This window comes from Delphinapterus leucas, chromosome X (genome assembly GCF_059928025.1).
Source record: "Delphinapterus leucas isolate spDelLeu-1000000601 "Yukka" chromosome X, BTC_Dleu_Yukka2, whole genome shotgun sequence".
NCBI classification, from domain to species: domain Eukaryota; kingdom Metazoa; phylum Chordata; class Mammalia; order Artiodactyla; family Monodontidae; genus Delphinapterus; species Delphinapterus leucas.
The window spans coordinates 122,440,401-122,465,857 of NC_143150.1; the positions used below are offsets into that span (position 1 = coordinate 122,440,401).

General features: G+C 46.1%; 1 protein-coding gene across 1 annotated transcript in view; it reads right to left on the reverse strand.

The window, feature by feature from the left end:
• The window catches only part of LOC149744404 (uncharacterized), a 109,920-nt gene that overhangs the window by 50,250 nt on the left and 34,213 nt on the right, over nucleotides 1-25,457 (reverse strand). Inside the window, exons 2-3 of the mRNA XM_089904790.1 lie at nucleotides 10,865-11,022; nucleotides 5,557-5,894 (exon numbers count right to left, since the gene is read on the reverse strand). Of these exons, the coding sequence (XP_089760916.1) occupies nucleotides 5,557-5,894; nucleotides 10,865-11,022 (496 nt within the window). The remainder of the gene's footprint in view (nucleotides 1-5,556; nucleotides 5,895-10,864; nucleotides 11,023-25,457) is intronic.

The window sequence follows — 25,457 nt, forward strand, 5'->3', positions numbered from 1 at the left end:
TTCTGAACAATAAATGGAAAAACAACATCTTATAAAGTTTTTTTCTTTTCTAATGGACGATTCATTGCATACAGAGTAAAGGATTCTCTTCTGGATTTCTTGAACTGTAAACACATACAATGTCTCCGTCGGCGTGGTTGACTTACTTTGTTTTTTTCGTTGCTGTTGTTAACATCTTTATTGGAGTAAAATTGCTTTACCATGTTGTGTTAGGTTCTGCTGTATAACAAAGTGAATCAGCTATTCATATACATATATCCCCATATCCCTGCCCTCTTGCGTCTCCCTCCCACCCTCCCTATCCCAACCCTCTAGGTGCTCACGAAGCGCTGAGCTGATCTCCCTGTGCTATATGCAGCTGCTTCCCTCTAGCTATCTATTTCACCTTTGGTAGTGTATACATGTCCATGCCACTCTCTCACTTCGTCCCAGCTTACCCTTCCCCCTCCCCGGGTCCTCAAGTCCAGTCTCTATGTCTGCGTCTTTATCCCTCAGCAGCGACTCCTGCGAGGGGTGGATACTTCCTTTTATGCTCAGGGGATATCCCCTAGTTTGAATATGATTTGAGTTTGATCCTGTGAAACCATCAGAACTTCCCACCAGATATACATGAGGAGATTCTGGCCTTTATTAGTATGCACAATGAACACGGGTGTCCTGGTTGTACTTGCCAACCCCCTCCTATTTTACCCATCTATTTTTATCCACCTTCCACCCCGTGAGTACTTTTGACCAACCCTGAGCTCAGACCCCTGACTTATTAGAGTGACTTTTTCACACTTTCTTTAAAAATGGACAGGTAATAAAAAGAATTTAACCTAGAAGCAGCAGCTCACTAAGGGAAATAAAATCACCAGAAGTTATATAATCACAGCCACAGCCATCCAGGGCTCTTGTCTTATCTGCTGGGTCATAAGAATGCGACCTTCCTAAATTTGAAGGGCATCCAATCAAATAAGTAAAGGTGTTGCTCACCTCTGGCTCTTGGATGGATTGCTAGGCAGTCTACCCAGGGTATACTAACTGCAAAACACTCTCATGGTTTTGAAACACCTATGTCCCAGGAAAGCTTTTTGGGGTGCATGGGGAAGTTTTATTTAATTTTTTGACATGAAGCAAAAAATAAATCACCAAGCTCTTTGTGCACAGGACATCTTAAGAGGGCAGTAGAAGGAAAGAATGGGCAGAAAAGACGATCTCCTCTGAAGTGAAGGTAGTTTTTCCAAAAGAGTAGGATTTAGTCTCAGTTTAAGGAGAACACTTTTAAATAGCTGGGACAGCTCCAAACTGCAGTTTAGGGAACGAGTGCTTCAAAAGAACAGTGCTTTAAAAGTCCTGGCAAGGCAGCAACAGGATGAAGAGTTGGTTTTGCATAGTTTTGAACACAGGAGTAAAGAAGCAGAGGCATCTCTGACTAAAAGGCCCTGAGATCCTATGGCATCAATGGGTCAGTTGCAGGGGGGCAGGGGGTGTGGGTGGCGATATTTCTCTCTCAACGTTTCCCAGGGCAGCCACCCCTCCCTACCCCACCCCCGTACTCCCTTCACCCTTCCTCCCTCCACTGTTAGGTCCCCAGGGACAGCACTTCTTAAGCTGGAGCGCTCAGGCACCATCTCTGCAATTTGGATTCTTCCTGGAGCCTGGCAAGTTGTGGGATAGAAAGGCAGGTCTCCAAGGCCGCTGGGGTGCAGTCGGACCTGGAGGCCTGGAGGGGAACTGCAGCCCTGAAGCCCACCCACGTCCTTGAAGCCGAGGGAGGAACACATCCTCCTAACAGTACTTCTCAGGGGTCAGCGTGCTCCCCACCCAACCGTGATCCATACTCACTTGAGGCAGCAAGGATTGCCTCTAACTGGTCCCCTTGATTCTGCCTTAAGGGTCCTCACACATGTGTGATAGCGCAGTCCCCGGCTCTCTTTAGTCAGCTGAGGCCAGTGCTGCCGGGGTCCCTCCAGTCCCATCCCCCAGCCCCTCCCTCTCCGACAGTATCTAATAGAAGAAAGAGCACAGAGGAATTGGCTGAATCAAGGGACCTGGGAGCCTGGGTATGAGTTTGAAGACCGAGAACCTAAGGCGCAATTACAAATTATTGGAAACTCTTGTGGGGTGTGTGGGGGGAGGTTAGGAGGCTGAGAGGCTGAGTCGACCTGGTGAGTGCAGCCCCAGGACATCACAGAGCCCCGCCCACCCTTCCCTGCCATCAGAGAAGGGGTGCTGCAACTCCAGCCGGGACTCTGCACTTCCCCCTCCCTGATTCTCCTCAAGAAGAGCAGGTTACCCCCCTCTGAGGGCAGGGATAAGACAACGGACCAAGTCTCCGTGGACTAAGGTGCTGCTGGAAGCTCTTCCTGAACAGCAGTGCTGGCTTGGAGCGAACCCGTGTACCGCCAAATTTGGTATCGTCCTGCAGCTGAGGGATGCAGGCTTTAAGTCAGCTGCCCTGGCTTTAAATCAATCAGCCCCACTTTAAGTCAGGTGACCCGACTTAAATCACTGTCTGCCCCTCAAGCCTGCAACTTGAAAAGCTGGGAACTTCACGTTGATCCCAGCAGCTCACATAGCTGAACGCACACTGTAGTCACCCCCAAGCCTGGCTTAGAGGCAGGATATAAGGTAAGGGGATGGGCGTGCACTCATGGTGATGAGGGTGTACTTCATGTACCAGAACGGTCTAGGCACTCTGGGGTACAGCAAGCAGTGCACGATACAGCAGCTCCCTGGCAAAGCTGGTGAGGCACAGGGAGAGCAGGCACACCCAGGCATGCAGAGATTCCAGGGCGGGAACTGGGGCACAGCCAGCTGGTAGGGTGTGAAAGCGGAGGAACTGAGCCTTCTTGAGAACGGCAGACACCGAGGATGGATGAGAAAAAAGACCAGATGAAACATGGATTTGAAAAACACACCCTGCTCTTGAAATTGGGGTGGGGGACACCCCAGATTTGAATCCTCTTACTCCCCAGTTGCTACTGCTTTGGCAGTTGCCCAGTTACTTAAAAAATGTGACTGATAATATCTAACCCATATAATACTGCATTTGTAGTAGTTTTGCGTGTTTATGTTTCTATAGTGGAATAAACTTTTCTACAAGAAAAAAGTATATTTTCTGAAATAAATTAAAACCCCTTTTGAAAAAGTACTATATAGGACTTCCCTGGTGGCACAGTGGTTAAGAATATGCCTGCCAATGCAGGGGACATGGGCTCGAGCCCTGGTCAGGGAATATCCCACATGCCGCGGATCAGCTAAGCCCATGCGCCACAACTACTGAGCCTGCAGCCCACAACTACTGAAGCCCGCGTGCCTAGAGCCGGTGCTCCACAGCAAGCGCAGCAAGAGAAGCCACCGCAGTGAGAAGCCCGCGCACCAAAACAAAGAGTAACCCCAGCTCGCTGCAACTAGAGAAAGCCCACGCGCAGCAACGAAGACAAAACGCAGCCAAAAATAAATTAATTTTTTTAAAAAGTACTATATCCTTCTGTACATGTTCTCTGGGAAGAACAGAAAGAAGGAGTGGGAGAGTGAAAAAGACCAATACTTAGTGCACATCCCTAATGCAGATGCTCTGCTGGCTCAGATAGTTTTATCCCCACTTTTACAAAGGAGGAAATAAGCTCAGAGAGGTTTAGTAATTTTACCAAAGCCAAACAGCTATTGCGTGGCAGAACCAGGACCTGAACCAAGTCTGTTACCTTCAAAGCTAAGCCATCATAACAACAAAACTCAATTAATATTTACATTTATCGAATTACATTGCAACCTGGGGAGTTCTTGGCACAATCTTGATTAAGAGTGAGAAAGAAAGAAATAGCATTGTACATACAGACAACCAAAATTTTTGGAGCAGCTGCTAGATGCCTGGCCCTGTTTGGCATTCAGCAGTGATCAAGACAGGAAGAGTCCAGCTTTCATGAAGCATGTAGTGGGGAGGAGAGATGGGTGCAACTTGGGTGAGGGATTTCACCTTGCTGGGCCTCTGTTTTCTCATCTGGAAAACAGGATGGGGTGTTTCTCACTTTGTGGGATTGTCCAGCCCTCATATTCTCTGATTCCATAAGAAGCATTTGTTTTCCTGTTTCTTTAAAATTCAATCAGGCCATGAGCTGTGGTGAATGTCTTAGCTGCTCCCCAAATCACTCTATTTCCACCCATTTCCTGTGATCAGGTCCTTCCACCAACATGACTCACAATCAATCAAGTCACAGAAGCTAAGGGGCACCCAGCACAAGAATTCCAGCCTGGCTCCCCAGGAGCTCTGCGGTCTACCTGGCCAGGTAAACTTAACTCACCTGGCACAAGGTGGCCATCCCTAGTTTCGCATCAACATGATCTCAGGCACAAACCTCCTCGTTTTTCCATTTTGTCTTTAAGTTACTTGTTGAAACAACTGCACAAGTATGAAAAAGATATAAAATCATGCATCCTGTGCCCCCAGTGCCTACTAATAAATGATTTTCTGCCACCTTAATGATAAAGAGAGAACATTTCAGCATTCTGCTGCCCGTATTATTTTTCATTTTTGTTGATATTTGTACTGAATACATCTTTCAATATTCTAACAACGGAACATTTATTTAGGTTGTTCCACACACAGCCTTTAGTGGTAAGGGTTTTGTCGTTATATTTCTATTATGTTTCCTTTAAAAATCATTATCCTTTTTAAATGGATTAAGTCAATTTATGGGCATTTATCATATGATATTGATGAAATTAATACATAGAGGGCAGTAGTACAGGTTGATTGGACTTGAGAGCCTCTATTAGCACAGTTAAATATAAATATTATATATATATATATATATATATATATATATATATAAGCTAAATTACATACCGAGTGAGATTCTCCTACTTTTTTCACTCTGTGCCCCCAAGCCTGTGAGAAATGGAATATTTCTTGCCAGATCAGTAAACAAAGGACGTCCCAGTCATCAGCACTTGCAGCCCTCCAGTGTGATCCGCGGGCCCTACGGAACTCCGGATATGCAAATACAGAATGCAGGCCCCAGAGAGCTGAGGTGCATATGAAAGGAAGGATTTCAGTGAGCCCAGACTCTGGCATCTTCGCATACAAAGAAAAGCGCTACATTCCTCACGTTGGGAGAGCTGGTTTTCCTTAGTTAACAATCACCTTTTAATGTTCCCCATTACCTGCCTCAGTCCCCTGCCCTTTCCCTTCCCCCCGGTACTTTAGCTCAGGGAGGAAGGAGCGCAGAGGGACTTGGCTGAATAAGGGGACTGCGAGCCTCGGGAGGAGATTTCAGCCGCTTTCCCCGCAGTCAGGTGGAGGGGCGCTGACGCTGCCGACGGACCGTGCGCCTCCCTTGAACCGTTTCCCCTCAGGACGCTCAGGCCGACCCCCTCCCCACGCCCCCCAGGCCCCGCAAGCCAGGCTGAGGGCAGGGGCGAGAGGAGGGACCGAAGTTCCCCGGGACCAGACGCTGGGGGCCGCTCTTTCTACACAGCAGCGGCGGATGGCAGCGAACCCCTGCCCCTCAGAAGCTGGTCTTGCGCTGCCGCCCGGGCACCAGACCAGGCGGAGGGTCGGCGACCACTTACCGGCCCGCCGTCCACATGACTGTCGCGGCTTCGGCCGCCGGGGCCCCTCCAGAGCCGGCAGCCTCAGTGAGGCCGCCTTCCCCTCGGCCTCCGGGGCAGTTCCGTGACGGCGGAGGGAAGAGACCCCGAGCTGAGGAAGTTCCAGCTCTGCGGAAACGCGGGCTCCGTTCTGGGCGCAGGGGGTGGGACGGCTCTGCCCCGAGGCCTTCCGGGAGGGAGGGGGCCGCCGGGGGAGGACGCCGCCGGGAGCGCAGGGCCCCAGTGGGGGTCCTGGAGGGGCGGCCCGGCCTGGGGGCTCCGCCCACTGTGACCGCAGCCCAGGCCTTTTTCCTGGAATCCTACACAAAACAGAAAGATACACGGTCTACAGTAAATATTCACAAATGATTGTTGCTGCTGTGCTTAGTATCCTATTAAAGGTGTAAAATCCATAAAACACTTTAAGTTCAGAGTTAACTATGAATTTTTACCTGACCTTATTATGTCTCTGCTATTCACAACTGTGGTTAATGAATCAGAGACTGTGGCATCACTAGTTAAAAATGAGCTTCTTAAAAAAATAGAACTCAGGCCCACCGGACCTACTGAATCACAATCAGAACTTTTACAATCTCCCCAGTGTACTTGTGTACCCATGAATAGTTGAAAGGTACATTCCCACCTCGACATGTCTTTTCTATCTGAGAAATACACACATTTTATCCAGTTTGATATAAATAAAGCACTCAAAAATGCATATGCCTGTGTTGAAACCATCATTTTATCATTTCTTTTCCAGATAAGTATAGTCTCTGTACTGGTTTTGTGGATCACATGCCATACTCTTTTCTTGTAGTAAGAAATAAGATAGAGAAACTTACTGTGTAAAAAAATACATACACACATATATATATATTAGTGAATAATTCAAGACACTCTTCTAAATTAAAACCAGTTCTCTTAACTTGCTGATTTCTTCTTGGGTCACATTATGAACTCTTCCCGTGGCCACACGATATGTGTACTTTTAGTTTCAGGGACTGCTGACATTCCAGGATGTGCCCATAGATTTCTCTCAAGAGGATTGAGAATGCCTGGACCAAGATCAGTGGGAATTGTTACAGGGATGTGATGTTAGACAAGTATAGGAACCTACTCTCCTTGGGTGAGGATACCTTCCTTCCAGAATTCCTTATCCACCCACAGGGTTTAGAGTCCTTCATTTGTAGAATGTCTCCTGGAATCTTCTGCTTCCTACAATAGGGTTTCTGGTTGCAACGTTTCGGGAAAGATTGGGAGTTTGTGGGTATAATTTATCTTATTCTTTAAAACTGCAGCCTCCCTTTTAATATACTTTGTAACTGCTTGGGATGTGTCTATATGAACTGTGTACTATTTGCTTCTGTTATAGTCCTTACAATATTTTATTGTCTTACTTTCTGTAACAATAAAAACTTTGAAACATGCTCTCTACTGGCATGTTTTTAACAATCTAAGAATGAGCCTTTGGTAATTCATGGGCCCAACAATCAAATGATCCCTGGGACATTGAGTTCTGTGCTTAAGGACCCCTCAGCGGTCATACTCAAAGGTCAACGATGCAAAGACCAGCACATTCAGGCACAAATGAGGCCCCAGCACAGGTGGGACACCCCTCCTCCACAGAGGCCACATACTTAAACAGAGAAAAACATATATGTTGAAAGCGAGGGAGGGCAGTAATTCCACTCCTACACGTATATACACAAGAGAAATGAGTGCCTGTCTCCATAAAATACCCAAACTGGAAACAACCCAAATGTCCTTCCACAGGAGAGTGGATAAACAAATTACAGTTTATTCATAAAATGGGATACTATACAGCAAGAACAAACTACTGCTATACACAACAACATTCTGTTGTGCAAAAGTAGCCATATATAAAAGAGCACATATTGTATGATTCCATTTACATGAAACTCCAGTACAGGCAAAACTATCCTATGATGACAGATTACCTATGAGAGGGGGAATGACTGGGAAAAGGCATGATGGAACTTTCTAGAGGGATAGAAATAAAATTGATCTGGATGATGCTTACAGAGGCACGCACTTACATTAAAAAAATTATCAAGCCATACAATTATGAGTTCAACATTTTACTCTATGTAAGTCGCACCTGAAAATGAATAAATTTTTTAAAGGAGGAGGGATAAAGAAAAATGTATTGGAAAAGAAGTGGATGAGAGAGAGGTATAGAGAAGAAAGGGAAGAGGGATTTTAAAAGATTCTTCTTCTACATGTACAGTAAATAAATAATAACTAACTAAATAAAAGAAAAAGAGGAACAAACCCAAAAAGCCACAGGGCCTGGTTAGGTACATTTACGGGTGCCAACAAATTTCAGCCCCAGAGCTGGCAAAGCCCAGGCATCTTCTTAACGATGGGGTGGCCGGACTGCCTGGTATTTTTCCTTTGAGAAATTGAGACAATACAGAGTTGCGGGTGGATACTGAATCCCCAAACTTTGGGGGATCAGGTTCATTTGGGACACTGATTAAGGATCCGATAAATGAATCAGGAAAATGCTTAAGGTAAGCTCTCTGACAGTGGTAACACTGGCATAAAGGTACACAAATAAACAACGGGATGCCACAAGATTACCCAATTCAGTCTGGGGACAAATGATTCTTAAGCCAAATAAGGCATGTGTAAACCCACTTCCAAAACGGTGAACTTATGCCAATATGATTATTATTACCTAAGATGTATTTTCAGCTTCTAGAACTCTCTATGGCAGTGTTCTTTATTGTTAAACTCTACGGCCTCCACCTACTGGATTTTCAATAATAGGCCTAAAACATTCCCAGTGGGTGAAGACTTGAAGATAGACTCAGCCATCCGAAAGAAGAGAAGTTTCTTTTTCTGCCAAGTCTAACAGCCACAAGTGGTACAGCCCCAGCCGGTCCTGCCACATCCTTTCTGGCCCAGGTGGAACAAGCACCTCCCAAGCATGAGACTTCCCCGCCCTGGAGGTGCTCTAGCCGAGGTGAGACAAGTGTTAGGCAAGGGCAGGGGCTTCCAGGCCAGGGGAGAGGGTCCCTTCCTTCACCACAGGGACAGCGGCACACTCGGAAGGTGGCCGGCCACATGCTAAGTGATTTCCACGCACTGTCTCCTCTAATCCTCAGACTAGCCTGATGAGGTAGTCAGGCTCGGGAGGGGGAGAAACCCAGATGGCACACTCGAGTTAGGTAATCTGAGGTGGGATTAATAAAGAGACTTTTACAAAGTAGGTGAGGTAGAGAGACGCTCCGGGGAGGCAGCTGAGGGCTAGAGACAAGGGAGCCCCAGGCCTGCCGGGATGAGGGGAAAGGAACGTAGAGAAGAAAGGGACTTGATGGGAGCAGCCACCATCTGGCAGAGGGACACAGCCAGACCCAGGCAAGCCTAGAGCGGGGAGCCGGCGGGATAACCCCTGACCTTGCTGGCCTCCCTCCCTCCCTCCCTCCCTCCCTCCCTCCCGCCATCTCCCACCAGCCTCCCCTTGAGACAAAGCGCGTGGGCCACCGTGGGGCAGGATCTGCTGCCGTGGCCCACGCTGGCCCAGCCCAAGGCCGAGCGAATGGAGCGGGCTGGATAGAGGTCCTGGCGGTGAAGCACATCACTCCGCCCTGGTCACAGTGACCAGCTCCTGTTCCCCGGCGCTCCCGGGGCTCTTCCCACACTGCCCTCCCTGCCCTGGCCTCCACAAACGCTTATGGTGCCCCGGCCCTGAGCAAAGGCCAACCTCGAGGTTTCAGCGGCTGTGGATCTGTGGTTTGGAATAAGCCAACAGGACACATTAAAGGCTTCCAAAGCAGGGCCCACCTTCTAAACTGGAGTTGGAGTCCCTTCTCCTTCCCACGGTCCTCCCCTCTCACTCCTTCCTCCTTCATCTTCACTGAAAGCTTTGCCTCTTTTATCCAGAAAAGTCCCCCTTCCAACCCAGAATTTGGCTCAACTTCAAGGATGGTCCTTGTCCCCAAATTGGGGATTTTGTTTGGAAGGGCAAAAGAATTCACCCTCATTTACACATCAGTAGACTCAACCCAAGGGGACCCAGATGTGAGACTTTCCTCCTCTTAAAATGGGAGAGAGAGGGCTGCCAGGTTCAACTGTAGTCCAAGAAAAAATGTCTATCCTCCCACGACTGTTCACAGAAAGCAAGGTTTATCAGCATGTAACCCACAAAACTCTCCCCAGCTTTCTGCACACCAAGAAGAAAGGACAAGGAAAAAGTTAGCAGGATCCCCTGAGGCAAGATCCTGAAGAAAGGTGAAACTGGCTTTCTATTTGTTCTAGACTGGGGGCGGGGTACCGGTAGAGGGCCCAGGGGGTGAAGCCTGGAGCATATCACTGTTCTTCCTCAACAACCCCCTTCCATAAAACCCTCCCACGTAGCCCACACGGCTCTTTAAGGGGGGCACCTGCTTCTCTGGGCCCAGCGTCCCCTACACCACCTGCCCCCTATGGCCCCAGGTCTCAGGCATGGTCTGGTGCCACCGGAACTACAGCAGGGGCCCCGGGGATTCCTGCACACAGCTCTCCCCACCAAGAACAGGCCCATCTGGCCCAGCGCTGGGCAGGAAGGATACAGTCCAGGGACTTTTTAGACCCACTTGGTATTTCCCTCTGGGATCAGCCTGCAGGTGATTTCCCGCCCCCGCCCCCTTTTTTTAACCTAATTCCCACTATTATTTACAACTGTGTGGTACGAAATTTCTTAACATGACTGAGTTACATTTTTTCTAATTAACCCTTCTGCAAAGAGCATAATTTTCAAAACCTTACTGAAAAAATAGATTTTACTCAATGCTTCATGGCCATAAAGGGGAAAAAGAAAATAATACTGCTCCTATCAAGAAAGCAATATGATACAAAGCTAGAAACATGGCATAATTGGAATTCTGCATTTAGTTTGACTGCTACTTGATTTAAGTGGTCAAAACTGAGTTTCACCTCCATTTTGAATGAAATGGTAAAGGGCAAGAGTCTTTGAAACTATCAAAGCATAAAAAAAGTCCACAAATAAAACAATTTGACAAGCTTGACATTTTTCCAGCATTTTCTAAGTGATACACAGTTTGGAAAGAGAACATTCCGGGCCTTAAGAAAGTGATTTCAAAACAAGTATCCCCCGATATGAAGGGCAAAGCTATACGTGCTCCTCTTGACACAGCATACAAGAGGTCAAGCTGTCGACTCATCCTCTTAAAGAGTCCCATGAAATTCCTCCTCAAGTGCCGCCACAGCTTTGGGCAGTAGAACCCACACAGGAGACAGGAAAAGGGTTTCGCTTTGTACTCACTCTTACAAAGTTGTCAGGGAACAAACCTCTCCTGCCATTGATCTGTCCCTCCCACCAGCCTCCATCCGCCTTCCTGATGTTGGTGATGATCTCACCCACGGTGATCGTCAGCTCATCGCCGTGCTGGGCCTGGTAGTCAAACTCCACTATGGCCTCCACTGGAAGGAACAGGGACCAAACAAAAACAAGAACAAAACAAAACAGCACTTTAGATCAGATGTTGGAGAAGTCCAAAGCCCAGCAGCCCTGGAAGGCCAGGAAAGTCATATTCAAGGGGCTTCCCCTCTACCAATGCTTAAAATAACAGGGCCACACACGGTTGCCCGACTTTGGTTAACCTGAGGTCTGTAGCACAGAAACCACAAAGTGCTGGTCTGCGGTCAGGCACAGGCAGAGTGGCCTACAGGTCTCAGGGCCAGCAGGGGCTTCAGAGGGGAAACCACACAATGACAGAAGGCCAACAACACTTGTGCACCACCCCGCCCCCAGACGGAGTCCAGCAACATTTCCCCAAGTGCAGAGGTGGCAGATAACTACAGGTGCAGGTCCGGCTCTCAGATGCCCTCTCCTTCACCAAGACTAGGTGATGCTAACCTCTCTGGGCCTCAGTTGTGCAAAATGTGGGTGATGATCATTCCCACCCTACAGAGATAATGCCCGCCTCTCAGCAACAACTCGTGTGAACACAGCCGATAACAGAGGGCCCCGCCAGCCCAACCAACAACTCAGACCGCTCACATCTGCGGGCACAACTGCCTTCACAACAGATGGCTTCTTAGGCAGCAATACCATTTTAAACTGTTCTCCCAATCCACGGTGATTTTGTATACTCGGTAATGGGTGGAGGCAACAGATGAGGAAGACGGGTCTTCTGGTACCGATGCAAATTAGCAGAGCCAACCAATCCAGAGGCTGGTTAGTTTATCTATACATGGATTAAACAACTCATGTGTCTTTGGGCCTCGCCTCATGCCCACCTCAATCAGTCAATCTCCTGTCCTTTTCCTTTTGTATTTGCAGCTTAATATGAATGAATGGATGGACGGACGGACGGATGGACGGACAAAGGGAGAATGAATAAATACAAGGGTAGTGAAAATTAGGTGTAACCCCAAGCAGCGAATTAGCAACTTAGAAATTACGGTAAAAGAATGGAAGTGGAAAAGTTAAGTGAGCTCTATAAAGAACACATACGCAAAAGTGAACTCAAAATGGGTCATACGCCTGAATGTAAGAGCTAAAACTGCAACATTTTTATAAGAAAGCATACGAGGAAATCTTAGTGATCTTGGGTTTGGCAAAGATTTCTCCAATGGGGCTTTGGTGGCGCAGTGGTTAAGAATCTGCCTGCCAATGCAGGCGACACGGGTTTGAGCCCTGGTCTGGGAAGATCCCACATGCCACGGAGCAACTAAGCCCGTGCGCCACAACTACTGGGTCTGCACTCTAGAGCTCGCATACCACAACTACTGAGCCCACGTGCTGCAACTGCTGAAGCCTGCGTGCCTAGAGCCCGCACTCCGCAACAAGAGAAGCCACCGCAATGAGAAGCCCACGCACCGCAATGAAGAGTAGCCCCGGCTCGCCGCAACCAGGGAAAGCCCGCGTGCGGCAACGAAGACCCAACGCAGCCAAACATAAAAAATAAATAAATGTATATATAAAAAAAGATTTCTCCAACAGGAGACAAAGAAAGCACAAATGACTTTTACAAATTCAATATATTGGGGTAGGTTTTCCAGGAAGAAGTTTGGTAGGTGAGGGGCTCCTTGTCAAATGCACTTTGCATATCCATTAGGGATACACTCTCAAAGCGTTTCCAGATCAAACGACCCCGTCCACCCAGACTGGTGTGCTCACCTTGTCCACTTATAATGTCAGCTAACCCAGACAGTTCATAAGCAACTCAAAGCAGAATTTGCTTTCCGAGATTAGTTTTGCATTCCAAAATGAGCTGGCTGACTCTGCTGTCAGAAATCTGCCCAGGCTGAAGTTGAGTTGTGAACCATTTTCATCACTTATCAACAGAAAGGACAAGCATAAGAGCATAAACAAGGCAACCTTTTCAGATTTCTCCTGGTTCCTGACAAGTACAAAGGCAGAAACACTCCAATTTTCTCGTATCATATTCTCACCCCAGCAGGTAAAATGAGTCATCAGAACAATCAGAACCAGGTCGATTAAAAAGCAGCTTTCTTCAAATTACCTAGACATGGATCTATTGAAGCTTTGCTATCGGAATGGAGATTACAGCAACCACTGTTTATGTGCCAGACACTTTTCCTGCATTATCTCACTTAACCCTCACAGTATTATGATGCCCATCTTCCCAATTAAAGAACCTGAAGCTTAGCAAAGCAGTTAAGCTTATTTTCTGAGCCAGTGCCCTCCAAACTGGGATGCACTCACTTCAGGAATTAGTGAACAAGATGAAAAAAAAAAAAAAGAAAACATCTATTCATTTTGTTTTCATTTTAAAAAGAGAAAAATTCAACTTCTCTAACGCTCCAGTTGCAGAATGACACCAGCTCCTTCATCCAGCCTCTAGGTCAGGCAGTCAGGGGTGCTCGGAGGGCATGGAGCGGCCTGAGGGACAGCTGTGCCCCTAGACAAGGGCGGCTGCCAGGGCCAGCTTTCAGCTCCATGGGGCACCCTGCAGTTCTGGGAGGCCTCTTGGTAGAGCCTCTTTATGACTATTACCCCCTTTAACTAAAATCACCCTCACTAAATGGATGAGAGACTTGAGAAGATTTGGGTAAAGAAAGCAGAGGTTGTAGATAATACTCAACACACGCCCAAGTCAACAAGAAAATGGTGGAGCTGCCACTTCAGCCCCTGGGTGGGAACTCTTTGTCAGCCATGTTGGGGGGTGAACACGAGGACAAGCCAATCAGCACAAAACACTCTGAGTTATCAAGATAATTTGTAATATGGGTTTTCTCCCACCCTTGATATAGGTTTAAGTTATCTAATTATAATATGGAACTATTGGGTTTAGCAAGATATTCAAAACTATGTACCTGAGCCATGAAGACAAATGTCCATTTTTCACCAATGTCTAAAACCACATAATAGTCAATCTTATGTTTTCCATAAGTTCATTAAACCTAATAATAAATATTTAGAAACTTCTTTTGGGTTTTCTTAATCAACTAGTACAGCGATATATTACATGATCTATAAATAAATATATGTATGGAGATAGTCATTTTTTTAAATAACAGGTATTATTTTTTTTTAACAAGAAAAGGCTTGGAATACTGACCTAGGCTCCCCAAGGCTGCTCCTATCTTAGTACTTAGAGATGAAAGCTCATAGCTTTTCTGATGGGGACAGAAAATCGCCCTAAGTGGAGTTGGGGGGAAGCAGCACATGGGGCCTGCCTGAAGGAGCCGGGGGAGGAATCTGCTCAAGGGTCCATCTCGACGCTGAACTTAAACCCTGTGTACTTTGGGGAACTCAGAACCCCATCCACTTCCAGCACACAACCTTGCTTCTCCTTTCCTCAACAGCAAGTCTCATTTTCTGCATTCTACACGTGGGCTCTATCAAGGTAAAGCTGGACGAGGGCAAAGGAATCTGCTTCAAGAAGACAGGTCCGGGCTTCCCTGGTGGCGCAGTGGTTGAGAGTCCGCCTGCCGATGCAGGGGACACAGGTTCGTGCCCCGGTCTGGGAAGATCCCACATGCCGCGGAGCGGCTGGGCCCGTGAGCCATGGCCGCTGAGCCTGCGCGTCCGGAGCCTGTGCTCCGCAGCGGGAGAGGCCGCAACAGTGAGAGGCCCGCGTACCACAAAAACAAACAAACAAACAAACAAAAAAAAAAAAAAAAAGAAGACAGGTCCTAAGAAATAAACAGCTGCTGCCTGTTGTTGAAAACTGGAGAGAAGCACATCCTGGGTTTGCTTCCGTCTCCCTCTTATGAGGAGTCCAAGAACACAGCTTAACTGATGGCTGCTAGAAGTAAGGCTGGGGATTAGGGACTGGGGACTCAGGGATATATAAAGCATAACTGCATAGTTTTCGAGTCTTCCCAATATACTATTGAGCTGGTCTTTCCTGATCTACCCTTCCTTTAAACTCCTGGACACTTCATCCCATGCACGCAGCCTAGCTCCTTCCTGGCTCATCCAGCCCCCAAGCCTCCCTGGGCCCTGGTATCGAGGCAATTCCACACTGTGGTGGCTGCATGTGTGTCTCGCCCTCCCAGTGACCCTCTAAATGACTTCTGGGTACAGATCTCCCTTAGTTCTGTCATGGCCCCTACGAGCATCCCTGACATACAGTAGGTACTCAACAAAGCCTTGAGAAGCTGACGGTTCAGCTTGCATTTGCATTTTATAATGGCAGATGGTTCTCTGCCCAACAAAGATGCTACTAAAATGCCAAGTGTCAATCACATTTTTGCAAATTGAGTCAGATCTTCAGTGCACTAAGGGAGCTTGCTATTTAAAGGATCCTGCAGTTAATTCTTTTGTAACATGAATAATCACTTCCTGCTTTACCTTTCCTGTCAAGAAGAATTCTTACATATCAGGTTTCTCTAAGAGAAGGAAACCTATGTATGGCTTTATTAAGAGCTCACAAAACATGAGACTATGTCTCTCCTACCCCTTCCAAGGGCTCTTCCTGTGTCCCTTGTGAGCCTTTGAAAGGTTTAGAACTTTGCTGTCCACTAAAGTGTCACCTGCCACACGTGGCTGTTGAATACTTGAAGTCTGGCTCGTCCAAATTGAGACATACTGTAAAATACACAGCAAGTTGCAAAGACTTATGAGGGAAAAAAAAGAATGTAAAATATCTCATTAATTTTTAGATTGATTGTATGTTGAAATGATCCTATTTTAGATATGCTGGGTGAAATTCTTCAATTTCATTTCAAGCATTATTCAAATTAATTTCACTTGTTTCTTCTCCCTTTCTGAATGTGGCTACTAAAACACTTAAAATCACTTCTGCGGCCCGTATTATGTTTCTATTTTACAGAGATGCTTGAGGATAATACTTGGCAGACAGGAGCTCTAGACCTCACACGGCACCAACACAGTCGAAATATTCACAAGGGCCCATGAGAAAGTGTGTGGCCCCAAAACCCATCTCCTTGCCTTCAGGAAGCTGCAGGTAGCTGCAGCAAGGATAAAACCCGACCTACAATTTTTTTTAACAGTACCCTTTGGGAAACTACCTCTGGGCATGAGCACAAAATTAAAACATTAAGCTAACTAAAATATAACAGAGGTGTAATTAGGCCAACAGTAAACAAAATCCCATATTTAAAGACACCATAAATTACAAAACTTAAGGAAGTCTCCCTGTCAGAAAATACCACCCTCCAGCTGCCTGCCTCCACAAGTCTGCTTAGGCTGCAGCTACCATGGCCGCAAAAGCCAAAGCTACAGTTAACCCAAGGGCACAGAGAGATAGAGGCAGAGCCAGAGGAGATAAGAGATCGGCCTCGAAATGCAAAATGCTTCAACCTCCCCATCTCCGCCTTCAAACCTGCTGGGATGTCTCCTCCCCCCAAAGATGAAATGGGTGGTTTTAACCGTGGTTGGCTAAGCCAGCTGCCAAGCAGCTTGTCACGGGGGCAAACTTCTCACGGTGGCGGTGGCGTTTCAGAGGCCCCGCTCTGTGACCGGCCCCTCCCCACCTCTGTGCACTGAACTTGATCTCTCCCCGGGAGCTCACCACAATGCGTGAGCATTCACTGCGGCTCATTCCAATCAGACTATGAGCTCTTGCTGGGAAAAGCCCTTCTCTTTTTCAGGATTCCACCTCCCTTGGCCAGCATCAAGTTTTATTCCAGCCCTCTGATTGAAGAGAGCAGATACAATCAAGAAGTAATTCTTCTTTTTTTCTTTCAGGGTAGATTTCTTTTTTAATTGGAGTATAGTTGCTTTACAATGTGGTGTTATTTTCTGCTGTACAGCAAAAAGTGAATCAGCTATACGGATACATGTAATTTTTCACCAAGAAAGATTTCACCAAAAAAGATCACAACTGCTGGTCATTAGAGATAGAAAGCACATGAGTTATCATCTTGTCAAACCCTTTTCTTAACTATACAGATGAGGAACTGAGGCCTGGAAGGTTCCATGACTGAGGCTCACAGAGCTAAATAATGGCAGCATCAAGACTAGGACTCAGCTCTCCCGTCTTACAGTCCAGGTGAGAGAAGGGAAAATCTAAAGCAAAAAGGAAGGAAAACTGACACCATGAGGTCCAGACTTCCACACCGTTGGCCTTTTCTCCTTCTTTCTTTCACCCATAGCATAGTTTGCAGGATACCCGGAAAAAATTACACCGGTCAGGAACCTATGTTCAAATCTACAGAAACAGAAAACAGATGAGTGGTTGCCTAGGGCTGGAGTGGGAACGGGGCCTGACTGCAAATGGCTACGAGATGTCTTTGGGGGCGACGGAAACGTTCTAAACTTAAATTCTGGTGAGAGTTTCACAATGCTATACATTTATTAAAATCATTGAACTGTACACTTAAAACGGGCAGAATTTTATACCTCAATATAGCTTTTAAAAATACAGAGTTTGTGTAATGCATATTTTGGAATTTATGATTGTAAAGATTCACGCATCGAGGTGGCTGCCTGTGTCTGTGTCCCAGGGAGAAACCATTCCCCACTCGGGGAGGGGAAGCCGTTTGGGGGACTTTCCCCTCCCTGATGAGATACAGTCTGATGGGACTGTCCATCAACATGCCCTGCCCTCTACCAGCACAGGACTCAACTATGTCGCACAGCAGCAGCTGTGACAAAGACTGGAACCGGCTGCGGCAAATCCCCCAGCAGGGCCCCCACATGAGGCAGTGATCCCCGGGGCTGCCTGGGTGCCATCTTTCCCAGACCTGATCCTCCAGCTTTTCCTTCCACCCTGTAAACCAGCCCGTAGCCTTCCAGTAAATCCTCTTCCCTATTTTAGTTAAAGGGGAGTTGGTTTCTGTTGCTTACGGCCAGAGAACCCTAATGGATACACTCAAGCATCAACTTTTTTTTTTTTTTAATTTTTTGGCCTTGCTGGCAGCATGTGGGATCTTAGTTCCCCGACCAGGGATCGAACCCATTCCCCCCGCAGAGGAAGCACGGCATCTTAACCACTGGACCACCAGGGAAGTCCAAGCATCGACTTTTTAAAAAACCAGACTCTTCCCAACACGAGTCTGCACGAAGCCCAGTTCTCACCACCTCATGCTTTCTCGGTAGTGTCAGGGCTAAGGGTTTGGGGACCTGAACTTCCCGGGTGAGGACCACAGGCGCTGCAGGGCTTTCAAGTCCAACAAAGCTGACCTTGACACCAGCCATGTTTTCCTTTGGTGTCTTCACAAACACACCACTAAGGGGCACCAGGCCAACAAGGGGTCATTCCTAAGGCCTGAAACTTAAAAACTGAGTGTTAGCTCCCCCGAGGAAGACAGGCTCAGAACGCACACCTCAGTGAACAAAGAGCCACTGGGCCTGAACTCTCTCCGTGGGTAGGAGGCAGCAAACCGTTGTGTATAGCGGGCCAGGAGCAGCTCCCAGAACTGGGCATCAGCAGGGAAGTGGGAAAGAGAGAAATCAAGACGACAAAGGAGAAACCCAGCTGTGAGAGACAAACGAAGGCCCACCACCGGCTGCCACAGCCAGCACTAAGGCCACTCCCGTCACACTGCTTTCTAGAACAGCCCAAGGAACCCGGGCCTCCCAGCCCATCTCCCCCACTCTTGTCATCTCTAAGTGTCTTTACAGAGGATGTGAGGTGGAAGAGAAAGAGCACAGGCTTTGGAGCCTGGGAGGCCCGGGAGTGAATTCCAGCTGAGACATTCACTAGCTGTGTGACATGAATCCAGATACCTTGCTTGGGTTCACTTCCTTTGTGCTTAAAATTGGGAGATGATCTATCCACTGGGTAGCTGCAAGGAGAAGGGACGATGCCTGTAACCTCCTGTCCACAGAAGCTGCTCCACGAACGACAGCCACTAGTCCCACCGGCCCTTATCATGCTGTGCTGTGACGGTTTCCCTGTGCCCGTCCTCCCTGTCTGCCCCCTGGAATGGGAGCCCTTAACGGGCATATCTGAGTGTCCCCATCCCTCGCCTGGCACAAAGTAGGTGCTCGGTAAATGTTGGTGACTGAGTACATGTCCGGAGAAAGTGTGACCCCCCAAAACAGAGCTTATCACTCAGCACAATGAAATGCAGTTGCCACTGGGAGCCTAGTTGTTTGGCCGGAAGGCTAGACAAGGTCCAAGATCGGGATGACCAGACAGCCACAGAACAAGTATGGCGCACTGGGCCAAGCCTCTTGAGTGCTACTGGGATCAGCCTCAACTCCATCCCCACCTCTGCCATGATCGGACCACTGCCCCTGACAGCAGAAGGGCACTGGATGAAAGCTGAGAACGGGATGCAGGACCAAGGCTGGGCCGGGCCGCCCCGCTCCCTCAATGGGGAAGCGTTTCACAAAGCCGGGGGTTAAGTCCCTCACAGCCTGCGCTAGGAAGCCTACACTCACCAGGGCCTCACCCAAGGAGCTAAGAACAATGAGTTATTAAACACTTCCCGACTAAAATTAACCCTTGCACACCTCATGCACAGCTCTCTTAAGAGCATGCATTACACAGACTGGATGAGGATAAGTTAGCCAGAAAAAGACTCTTCAAATGAAAAAGGAAACAGAGAAAGCGTGCAGACGGTTGTGCAGGTTAAAAAACAAAAGTGAAGGTCTTCCCTGGTGGCGCAGCGGTTGAGAGTCCGCCTGCCGATGCAGGGGACACGAGTTCGGGCCCCGGTCCGGGAAGATCCCACATGCCACGGAGCGGCTGGGCCCGTGAGCCATGGCTGCTGAGCCTGCGCGTCCGGAGCCTGTGCTCCGCAACGGGAGAGGCCACAACAGTGAGAAGCCCGCATACCGCAAAAAAAAAAAAAAAAAAGTGAAGACTAAAGACAATTGATTAGAGTTAGATAACCCTGTACAAAGAAGGACTCTGCATAACAGTCATGGAGGGGAAAATAAACTGCCTCTTAGAAAACCAATTTTGTAAAAAGTCAGTTAAATCAAAATGGTTTAGCCACTTAAAGAAAACAGAACCTTTTTTTAAGCAAAAGAGAGAAAGCACATGAATGTTGCTTTCTATAAATATTTAACAGTTTTAAGTAATAAAATGGCTTGAGGATAAGTAGAGATGCTATTTTTTTTCCCTGACTTTATAATGACAGCCTGGTTCTCAGACTCAAAGGATATCCAAAGATAGGTGCCTGATTCCAGAGTGATCCCCTATTTTCCCCAGTGAGAAGATCCAAAAGGTTTGGGGCCAACCAAACTTTAAAAGAGAAGATGAAACAGTCAAATGTCTGCTTGTACTATGTATTAATTTAATTAGAGATTATGTAAAATAAAATACTCAGAAAATACTGCTTTTGGGACTTCCCTGGTGGCGCAGTGGTTAAGAATCTGCCTGCCAATGCAGGGGACACAGGTTCAGTCCCTGGTCCGGGAAGATCCCACATGCTGCGGAGCAACTAAGCCCGTGCGCCACAACTACTGAGCCTGTGCTCTAGAGCCCGTGAGCCACAACTACTGAGCCCACGTGCCACAACTACTGAGCCCGTGCGCTACAATTACTGAAGCCAGGGGCCCTAGAGCCCACGTGCCACAACTATTGAGACCACATGCCACAACTACTGAAGCCGGAGCACTCTAGGGCCCCTGTACCGCAACTACTGAAGCCCGCGCACCTAGAGCCCGTGCTCCGCAACAAGAGAAGCCACGACAATGAGAAACCCATGCGCCGCAACTAGAGAAAGCCCGCGTGCAGCAACAAGGACCCAATGTAGCCCCCCGCCAAAAAAAACAGAAAATACTGCTTTTCCCCCAACACCCACTCTTTTCAGGAACCAATTTTATTCAACAGACACTACATGGATTGTTGAAACACGATTATGGATAAGGTATCTAAAAGGTTTGCTTGAACTTCTTTATTAAAAATTAATTTATATTAATTTATAGAGCCCTATAGTGCAAGATCCTTTGTAAGAACTGTAAAAGAATACATGATGGGGGCGGATGGGAAACCAGCTTCAGAGTTGGACACGTGTGAAAGAAAAAGGGCAAAAGCCTTTCCGTTGATTTCAGTGTAGCTAAGCTGAATCAGCTTTAAGAGGCAAGAATGTTTAGAAGAGTGGAGAACAAGGTCAAAAGGAGGGAAGTGAAGAGGATTCCAGAGAAAAACATGGTCAGTCTGCCCGGGGGTGGGGGGCGCGGGTTGGGGGCGAGGGCTGAGTCACCGCCTGGCCTTCTGTTAACAAGAAATGTACTGTCTGGTAAGGGAGAAAGTAGACAGAGAGGTGACAGGAAACCACAGCGAACCTTTGCTGCCGAGTTAGTGCCCCTCTTCAGGCTTCGTTTATACCCCAGGTATAATAGTCCTGCTAAACTGTGAGCCCCTGGAAGGAAGAAGGGAAGTGTAAAGCTGAAGCAGTGGGTCTCCTAAAAGAAAAGTCGCACTGCCCAACATGTCTTCCTCCCTCAGGTGCTGAGCTGACTGGCCCCATCACTCACTCAAGAAATGTTTGTTGTTGAGTGGGGAGAAATTTACCAGGGTATTTTGACAAGAAGCTGAGAATCCAAGAAGATGGGATCTGAGACAAAGGCACGGGGCTGAGAGCAGAACATAACAGCAAAACAGCAGCTCTTCAAAGCAGTCTAGACTTTCAAACTGTCAGAAGCATAACTACTTTGAACTCCCCAACAGCCAAGTGGGAGATAACACCTAGAGCATTTGCAACACCATAATGTGTAGGTTATTTGGGCTGGCACATTTCATGGTTTCATACATGATGTTATACAGTAATTGTGAATCTTTCCACACTATAACCACCAACAGTTTCCAAGTCTTTTTGATTGGCATGTTTAATAGTAGGACAACAATTTGAATTGAAAGTTTTTAGTCAAGTATCCACTTCAAGAACATTCGTAATCAACTAAATTATACTTTGTCACGATACCAGAAAACCACTTAGTAAGTATGCATCGTAGATTAACAAAAAATGGAAGTAAAGTTAAAACCCAACATTTTTCTTTCCTTTGAAGGTTATATTTTAAAGTTGGACAAACAGAAAAAAATACCTAAATAAACTGGACTGAGGCTTAAAACTTTGGAAACCTTTTCCAAAACTGAAACATGAGGTTAATAAAAATAAAGAAAACTAAAAGGATCAACATCCCCACATCAATAGACTTCTAGGATGATCTGAGTAGATCAATGTGTATTTTTTTCAGAAATAATTACATTGTCTCTAAATATTATTTTTCATTTTTTAAAAAAAGCCAGGTAGCCTTGGAGAAATGGCTGATTCCAGGTCTGGGCAGGAAAGGTGACAAGCCTGAAATGTTTCGGCATACAAACATCTTGTCAAAAACAAGAAACATCTTGTCAAAGCAAGGAAGCCATCAAAGACTAACAGAGTCATGTCAAAAGGATTCAGAACTGAATGAGAAAAGGCTCCCACTTGCCACAAATGGGACAATATGACTATCAGTAAGAATAACTGCAGTGGATTGAAACACATCAAATAGGTTCCATGTCTCAAACTGATACATGTTAATGTGAATCTATGCTGCAGAGTGATTTTTTTAAAAAAAATCAAGGCTAGGGAATCGACTCCCTGTTCTGAAAAGTGGTAAATTCAGGGAAAGAACCAAACGTTCATCCTGCTTTTTCCATATGAATTCAGGATAAACCGAACTGTTGGTGAGAAGAAACTTCTCTTTACAGGAGTATTCTGGCCAGTAAGTGAAGAACGAATGAGAGAATTAGACAATCGACATTTCACAACATCTAATGTAATCAAGGACATGAGCAATGGTCACTAACGGCTGCTAACATTACAAAAAGGGAGACAACCAGGCTTCGAGAGCCTCATTAGGGAAGTACGCACCATTCCCATACCGCGTACTTGCCAACGAACCGAACCTAAGTCAGATCAACCTCTGGATTTACTGCCAGTTTATAGGAAGGACAGGGGACCAGGAAGATGTTCAATGGCTCCTGAAAGTACAGTCAACCAAATCCAGACTGTAGGAGACTCCACAAGCAAACACGACTTAGTTTCTTCAACAACAACAACAAAATTGCAAAGGAAAAAGAAAAGAAACGGGAGAACCTAGATTAAAAGAGACTCAGAGACGAGCAACCATTTAGAAAGTTCAGACCTTCCAAATCCAGATTCAAATAAATGCCTTTTGAAATATTTTAACTATGTGTAATAATTGGACATTTGAACTGGCTGCCTGATGATAAGGAAACATTGTTAGTTGCTGTAAGTATAAAAATGATACTGTGATTCTGGTTTTGAAAAGAGTCCTTATCTTTAAGAAATACATGCTGAGGCTTCCCTGGTGGTGCACTGGTTGAGAGTCCGCCTGCCGATGCAGGGGACACGGGTTCGTGCCCTGGCCCGGGAAGATCCCACATGCCGCGGAGCGGCTGGGCCCGAGCCATGGCCGCTGAGCCTGCGCATCCGGAGCCTGTGCTCCGCAACGGGAGAGGCCATAACAGTGAGAGGCCCGCGTACCGCAAAAAAAAAAAAAAAAAAAAAAAAAAGAAATACATGCTGAAACACTTCCGGATTGTTAAAATGCTCTAAATGTGCAAGGAGAAGAATAACGTTCTACACTGAACCTAAAAGATGAAGAGAAAAATCTTAATGCTGGTGTAACCTGAGCTGGTGTCATCAGTAGTTTCACAAGTGGTTCAGCTAACCGTGTTATACACAGCAATGCACCTGAAAAGGAAGATGGGGTTTATAAAGGCAACAAGACACTAAAAGTGTGTGCGTGTGTGTGTGTGTACCTGAATTTGTTATTAAGGGCACTAAGTATCTACAGATATTTTTAAATAAACAATTGACCCAAAAGTATGTTTCCTTTTTAGTGCTACAGTTTATTCTCTGTGAATAATTATAAAATATACCTCCAGTAACCAAAACTGTGATTCTCTCCCTGCAAGGCATGCTTTGTAAGAGAAATCCTGAGGCACCTGGGATGTAAACTGTTTACTTTGGAGGGTGTACAATGCTTAATCCTAATTCCTTTGTTACCATGTACTTTCAACTGCTTAATACAATAAGCAACAAGCACCATCAAAAGTGTGTTTTAAGACTTGTGGTTGCCAAGGGGGAGGGGGTGAGGGAGAGGGATGCACTGGGAGTTTGGGGTTGGTAGATGCAAACTATTACATTTAGCATGGATAAGCAACAAGGTCCTACTGTGTAGCACAGGAAACTATATTCAATATCTTGTGATAAACCATAATGGAAAAGAATATTAAAAAAAGAATGTATATATGTGTATAACTGAGTCACTTTGCTGTACAGCAGAGATTGGTACAACACTGTAAATCAACTATACTTCAAAAAATAATAATAAAATAAATTTTTTTAAAAGTGTGTTCACAGAAAACTGTAAGACACTGATGAAAGAAATTAAAGATGATACAAACAGATGGAGAGATATACCATGTTCTTGGATTGGAAGAATCAATATTGTGAAAATGACTATACTACCCAAAGCAATCTACAGATTCAATGCAATCCCTATCAAACTGCCAATGGCATTTTTCACAGAACTAGAACAAAAAATTTCACAATTTGTATGGAAACACAGAAGACCCCAAATAGCCAAAGCAATCTTGAGAAAGAAAAACAGAGCTGAAGGAACCAGGCTCCCTGACTTCAGACTATACTACAAAGCTACAGTAATCAAGACAGTATGGTACTGGTCACCTTATTGTTTGATAAAGGAGGCAAGAATATACAATGGAGAATACAGCCTATTCAATAAGTGGTGCTGGGAAAACTGGACAGCTACATGTAAAAGAATGAAATTAGAACACTCCCTAATGCCAGACACAAAAATAAACTCAAAATGGATTAAAGACCTAAACGTAAGGTCAGACACTATAAAACTCTTAGAGGAAAACACAGGCAGAACACTCTATGGCATACATCACAGCAAGATCCTTTTTGACCCACCTCCTAGAGAAATGGAAATAAAAACAAAAATAAACAAATGGGACCTAATGAAACTTAAAAGCTTTTGCACAGCAAAGGAAAACATAAACAAGACGAAAAGACACCCCTCAGAATGGGAGAAAATATTTGCAAATGAAGCAACTGACAAAGGATTAATCTCCAAAATATACAGGCAGCTCATGCAGCTCAATATCAAAAAAACAACCCAATCCAAAAATGGGCAGATCTAAATAGACATTTCTCCAAAGAAGATATAGATTGCCAACAAACATGTGAAAGAATGCTCAACATCACTAATCGTCAGAGAAATGCAAATCAAAACTACAGTGAGGTATCACCTCACACCAGTCAGAACGGCCATTATCAAAAAATCTACAAACAATAAATGCTGGAGAGGGTGTGGAGAAAAGGGAACCCTCCTACACTGTTGGTGGGAATGTAAATTGATACAGCCACTATGGAGAACAGTATGGAGGTTCCTGAAAAATAGAACTACCATATGACCCAGCAATCCCACTACTGGGCATATACCCTGAGAAAACCATGATTCAAAAAGAGTCATGTACCAC